The sequence below is a fragment of the Buteo buteo genome, chromosome 22 (assembly GCF_964188355.1).
Source record: "Buteo buteo chromosome 22, bButBut1.hap1.1, whole genome shotgun sequence".
Lineage (NCBI taxonomy): Eukaryota > Metazoa > Chordata > Aves > Accipitriformes > Accipitridae > Buteo > Buteo buteo.
Window position 1 is genome coordinate 3,061,447 of NC_134192.1, and position 6,682 is coordinate 3,068,128.

Genomic DNA, 6,682 nt, shown 5'->3' on the forward strand with positions numbered 1-6,682 from the left:
AAAAGCACGAGTTCTTTACAAATTACAATTTTGGCCCTGTTCCCAGTGCTAGTTTGAGGGCTGCAGGATATGGTGTGAAGATTGGTTCATGCCACCTGTTGAGAGGTGTGGAGCTTGCTGTTGTCCCCTGGGTATTTGGGGGATCTCAGTTCCATTCACACCAACGTCACTTAAAACACCGTCCCGCAAAGGGGCATTAAGATGGGGCAGAAAAGAGCAATCACTGCCACTGATGTCTGGTTTCTTTCCTCTCACAGGGCACAAGTATGAAGGAGTGAGATTTGAAAAGGGAAACTGCGGAGTCAGCATAATGAGAAGCGGTAGGCAGTTTCTGGTTGTTGAATGAGCATGAATTAAACATTTTGGAAACCTGTAAGCAACTTCCTTTCAAAAATGTGCACCAGCACTTCTCTATGGCAAAGTTTTACCCAAACCTGCCAGCTGTTACTCCTTCTTAGGTATCCTTGATCACAGAATGTCAAGTAATATGTTTCATTAACTTTTTAGGAGACACATAGCTGCAACAGATTTCATCTGGCCTCTTCTCTAGCAGCTGTTAATGGAGAGGGGCCAGGCCAACTGTCCGTCCTTGTTGTCGCTAACTACTTCTGCTCAGAGGCAGGTCTCCAAATAAACCCTGCTCAGCGGTGGTAGAGTCGCTGTCATTTTGCCCAGTGCTGCAGAAACCTTTGTATCTGTGACGTAAAGTCCTGGGGCTCCACAGCTTCCCGCACTACGTTTTGTACCATGGTGTCTCTGGGCAGAGCTCGAAGATGTTCTCCCAACCCCATACATTTGTTTTGATGTTTCCAGCTGTTGCCTTCGAGAGATTAGCACTGGTGTGTGGCAACACTAATACTCAGGAGCTAAGTAACACCAAGTAGACTCGTTTTTCTGTCTAACCAGAGAAAAAAGGAAAATAGCTTCAAGTGTTTTTAACACTTAGAACAGAGAAAAAAAAAAAATCTTCTTTTTAGAACTCACCACCAATGCAGTGTTGGGACTGTCTATTTAATTGTAGCATCTTGCAATTGTGCCGTTTCTTAGCATGTAACAATTTGTTGTTGGTTTTTTTGCTGCTCCTTTTGAGGCGAGGCAATGGAACAAGGTTTACGAGACTGCTGTAGATCAATCCGCATTGGAAAAATCCTGATACAGAGCGACGAGGAGACTCAAAGAGCGAAAGTGTACTATGCTAAGTTTCCACCAGACATTTACAGGAGAAAGGTTCTTCTTATGTACCCAATACTAAGTAAGTGCCTTTCATCATCATGTACAGTTAGACTCATCTGGACAGTGAGTGCACTGAACTGAAAGGAAAATTTCCAGATTTCAGGGGCTTTGATTAGTTTTATTTATCAGCCTATGCCAGAATACATATTAGTCAGCCTGCACCAGCATGAATGCAGAGCAAATCATTTGGGCATGCCTGCATTTGTGAGAAAGGTTGAAGCATTAAGACTTTACAAATTCAATTTTTAAAATTTTTCCATGAGAAAATACTCAAACAGTATTTTTTTCATGCTATTAAAAGACATTTTTTGGATTAATATTATAATCCTAGAAGTAAATTACTTCAAATACAGTTAATACTTCCAAAAAAACCCGTTATAATCTGGTAAGCATGGTAAGGAATTTGTCAGGATGAAGTAACTTTTCCAGTCTAAGATTTAATTCTGGTTCTAGACATGGAGCTCTTGATTTCCATTTTACTATTTTAGATGAGCTTTTTTGCCTCACGGCTTTAATAAAATCCACCGACTCCAGTGCTTAAAACCTGGCAGAGTTGGCTGTCTCAGAGTAGAGTTGAAGTTCCTTCATCAGGAGACCAGAGTTTTCTACAATTAATCCATGCAGAGGTGATAGTTTTCCAGTGGGAAAGGACAGTCTCATCATTCAGTCACACCCCAGTGTTAACACGGATAGTCTCGGATGGCCTAGGGCAAGTTCTTCAACCAGGGGAAAAGAAAAAAAAAATCTCACTTTTTCCCCTTTTAGGTACTGGTAATACTGTCATTGAGGCTGTCAAAGTTCTTGTAGAACATGGCGTACAACCAAGTGTCATTATCCTGCTAAGCCTATTCTCCACACCGCACGGTAAGTTGAGGGGGCACGAGGGGGACAGAAGAGCAAGCACAGGTATGTTTAATGGGGAAGAGTTACATTAGTCACACACTGCAGGCAGCGTTGAAGAGCTGTTCCTTGGTAAATAGCAAGAGCAGCATCACCTTCCTCAGAAGAAAGGTGTTTTGGGGGTTTTTTTGGCTGAACTGTAAAACTGAGGGTGAACAGCGACGTGTTTGGTGTGGGGAGTGGAGTGGGCTAGCAGAAAGGAAAAGGCCTGTTACACCTAATGGCAAAACTGCAACTGGTAAAGTATTCCTAAAAGCGGGAATTGGCAGCACTGCCAGGTACACAAAACGCTTCAGTGGCTCACAGAGCAATGCCAGTCCTGCTGTTGCTCTGGACTGTAGCAGCCCACGGATGGTGTTGAGTCAGTCCGCCAACAGAAATCACTATCAAAAAAAGTCAACTGAACTGCAGAGAGTTACTCCTGGTGGTCTGAAACCATTTTGATGATTAGATTGGGAGTATACGTGTATGGTAAAAAAAAGAAAAATCCAAATAAGAAAACCCAAAGAAGCAATCCACTAAATTCAGGAAGTCTTTCCTCAGAGACAGTCAGCTAAGGCAGAAACATGATGAAGCGGAGATGGAAGAACAGAGCCTGACTTATCTATGGAATTCTGCTAACCATGATTTAACATGTCATGCTGAAATACAGCTGCTGTGCTGTAGTCATTATTGCCTTTGCCCTCTTTCAAAAGGTGCCAAATCGATCATCCAGGAATTCCCAGAGATCACCATTTTAACTACAGAAGTTCATCCTGTTGCACCAACACACTTTGGACAGAAGTATTTTGGAACAGACTGACACACTTGGAACAAACGGATATGACTATATGAGGTTTTTTTCTACATTTTATTATTGTTGAGTTGGGTGAGGGCATGTTTAAAAATCTATTTGGCCAAAGGGGGAAATACTTGACTTAGATTAGATCTGGTCAGTTACTGCCTGAACACCAAATCGGGTACAGTAACAAAGCAGTCTGTCATTACAAAGTCAAGCATCTCAACGTTGGGGTTGTATAAACTGCTATACTCTCTGCTTAAGTTAACTTATTTATTCTTCTATAGCCTGTCTTGTGGCTGCTTGCAAGAGCGAAATAAAACAACTAAATCACACAGGTGTGTACTTCATTTTTGGTGGTAATGTTTACATCACGCCAGGTCAGCTGGTACAGCCACTCCTCATGCTTCCAAAATGATGGGTGGACATGGAACTCGCTGTAATTCTTAGCAACCACACTGAATTTTTGGCAGAATTTTCAGTCTTTGGCTGGTGGCCAAGAACTAAAGAGAAAACTCTTTGAATTTTGCTCTGTATAGATTATTTTCAAATAGTAAAACATCCACAATAGTCTTGCTCAATGGTACCAAATAAAGAAGCGTCCTATTGCAGTGCGTGTGCCCCAAAAAACTGGGTGGGAATTGAGGGTGGGAGCAGCACTGTTTACAGAAATTCTACATGTACAGTACTTAAGTTTCGCCTCTTAAAACTTCTGTGGTTGAATTGGTATTGCTTTGAAAAGAAAGGAAAGCTGTGGCAAAAAGTTGAACTCAATTTCTAGCTCTGTTCGCAGAGCAACAGGGCTTAAAGCCAAAAGACAAATACGGCCCTCACGGCTTAGCACCCTTTCAAAATACTCAATGCAGTAATTGTATCGATCAGATTAAATATAAATCTGCAGCCAAATATTTTCTTTGGCTTCAAATCCCCTCGCACCAAGTACACAATACCCAACTCTTAAACTAGCTAGTATCTTACCTTACTATAACTTTGGGAAGATTTATATATAAAGACAATATAGCCCATTATTATTTTTTTAAATATATCCATATTTTAAAAAGTGCAGGATTACAGAATGTCATCGCAACTAGAGTGCTTCATACCTCTCATCAGATGAGCAGAATGCAAAGGCCTGGGCTGCCCCGAGCAATACCTCCTAAGACAAGGGGCAGCATTTCATGAATCCTTTTTTTCTGACACAGATAAAGAACCTTCCCCACTCCAAGCAGTAATGTCAATTAATTATAATTGTGTAAGGCTTCCAGAGAGAGAATGTTTGGCCTGAGCATAGGCTAAGTCATAGGAAATCACCATTCACAAGTATGATAAATTAGCCAAAAATGGTTTTAATGCAGTCCTTGCCTGCAGTACAGTATAAACCGTGCAGGCTTTCTGGTATAAACCATAATAGAAAACGATAGAAGCAGAACATACAGGATATTCAGCTGTAGAAACCATACAAACACTTGGAAAATGCTAGTGAAACGTACACAAAGCATTCATAACAAAGTCAGAATGTTTGTCAGACAGTAAAAACGAGTATCCAAAGCTTTTGTAAAAACCCATTTGATATCAAAAGTCTCAATGCCAGCAGCAGCATTAAACCCGACTAAATATCCCAAATGTTGTCAGCAGACCGTTTGTGACCTTCCTATTAAATTAAGGGGTGAGGAATCAGTATTGAACAACGTGGCTCCGAGTGGCACGTCCTTAGCTGAACAGTGTTGATTGTACGCAAGATACTTACCCACAGCACGCCATATCGGTTATCTAAAGAGCAGCTGAATGTGATCACCAATCGATACAATTAAATTTATTTTACTCTTTCCAGTGATTTGACAATTACTGGCACTGAGCCCACCAAACCAGTCTTCCTTGATAGGAAAAGGGTGTTGCGCTGCGGTGGCGAAGGGAATTCTGACCCAGTCGAAGAGGTAGCGTATTGGTTCCCGAACGGAGCCTTCCAAGCCCAGCACAGCTCTTGCAGTTAAATGTTCTACTCCACCCCAGTTTTCCTGCCTGGACAGCACACCAGGGAGTGAAACCCACTCACTTTACTTTGAAGCAAAGTAAAAAAACTCCTTCCAGTGCTGAATGCTAACATACAGATAGCTCTGCAGTTACCTGATCCTGAGGTTTAATTAAGTTTTATCTTTGAGGGACCTATTTTCACAGCAAACATACGTGAGTTACTTTCAGATGGAAAACAGCTGGACAGATAGAATAATTTATAAAATAACATGACCTTTTCAATTTATAGAAGCTGTTAGAAATTTCCTACTCCGACAAAGCAATTTGGAATTACTCTGGAATAGCTCCTGCTTAGACTGTCGGTGAGTACAGCAGGAGGCTACATGCTCATGTAATTACTGCAGAAGAATGCCCACACGTGGAGTTAATTCAGAAGGGCACAACAGGTTCCACCTACCTCCTCACACAAGCTCTTAGTCACAAAAATCGTACCTCCTCCTCAGGGTAGGCCACCTCTGTGCCAGCCCAGGCGGTTCATTACATCACCAGGGTACCAGATGCTGATATGAGGAATTTCTTTCTCCTACACATCCTGGAGGCTCCTGCATCCTCCAGAAAAAGGCAGGGAAAAAAATAAAAAAATACACCAACACTTTGAAGAATCCACTGGATTTTCATTTCTCTTACGAAAGGAAGTGCTGGTGCGTGGAGGAGCAGCACACACCTTCCCCAGTTTAGAAAGGAGATGGGGAGGACATTTTGTTCGTTTGTTTCCAGGCTTCCTGTGGGATTTAGCCCAAGGTTTAGCTCAAGAAAAGTTCAAGTCTAACAAGTACTGAAAGAACAGGAATGCCTTTAGGTAAAATACCCACGTGTTGTATGAGCTGTTTGATACTAGTATTTGATGCAAGCAGGCATTTCTTTTTAAGCAAAGATGATCCCTTTGTCCTTTTTGTTAGGTTTTTTTGGGTGGTGGGGTTTTTTTTTTTCCTCCTTAACATAACTCTTCTACTTTTTTTTAACAGTGGCTGTTAGCCACTAAAGTTTTACAAATGCTGCTGTAAATCTTAAAACTTCCTACAGAAAATAAATATTTTAAGCAGCATGAAAGCATAACCAACTTACAGGCTCATATTTGAAATGTAAACTTAAATTTTATTTCACAAGGTTTACATTCCAAACTGAAGCTAGAAAATGAAGAAGTAAGATTTTTAGGAAAGACAGAAAAGTGATGCAGGAAGTTGGATCCCACTGCTCTGAGCAAAGCAAGCTGAACCTGAGTGATGAGAATCACAAACCAATACCTGACAAACATTAAGATCAGTTACAAATAAAATACGTGGCACAACTGCTTAAAATGACACCTACTCACCTTCATAGTATTCAAAAAAACGGCACAAACACCTGAAAGCTGATAATATTTTAACTATATATTCAGGAGGAAGAGGAAGGACTCACACTCAAAGGGAGACGGAAAAAGGACAAGAAGAATAAAACTGCATAACAGTGGGTATGATCTCAATGTTAATTACCAGAAAAGGAAATAAAGCATTAAGCAGGAAGAGTACATGGTGATGCCGCAACCTTGCCATGCTTGTCGCTGCCAAGCTGTTTGACAGACCATTACTTTTCATGAAAAAAGCCACTCTACCATGCAAATGCTTTAACTGATAGTTTCAGAACGAGTTTAATTTTGCAAGTGTTCTGTAACAAAACAGAAGCTGATAGAATTGGGAAAACAGCAATAAAATCAAGGTATTTTCAAGTACTATGAATCAATTTCAAAAATTTGTGCCACAG

The 6,682-nt window shown here is 40.9% G+C and overlaps 1 protein-coding gene across 1 annotated transcript in view; it reads left to right on the forward strand.

The window, feature by feature from the left end:
- Window positions 1–3,246, forward strand: part of UPRT (uracil phosphoribosyltransferase homolog) — an 18,079-nt gene extending 14,833 nt beyond the window's left edge. Inside the window, exons 4-7 of the mRNA XM_075054251.1 lie at window positions 258–320; window positions 1,091–1,252; window positions 1,999–2,097; window positions 2,829–3,246. Of these exons, the coding sequence (XP_074910352.1) occupies window positions 258–320; window positions 1,091–1,252; window positions 1,999–2,097; window positions 2,829–2,935 (431 nt within the window). The 3' untranslated portion in view covers window positions 2,936–3,246. The remainder of the gene's footprint in view (window positions 1–257; window positions 321–1,090; window positions 1,253–1,998; window positions 2,098–2,828) is intronic.
- Window positions 3,247–6,682: the final 3,436 nt, after the last annotated feature.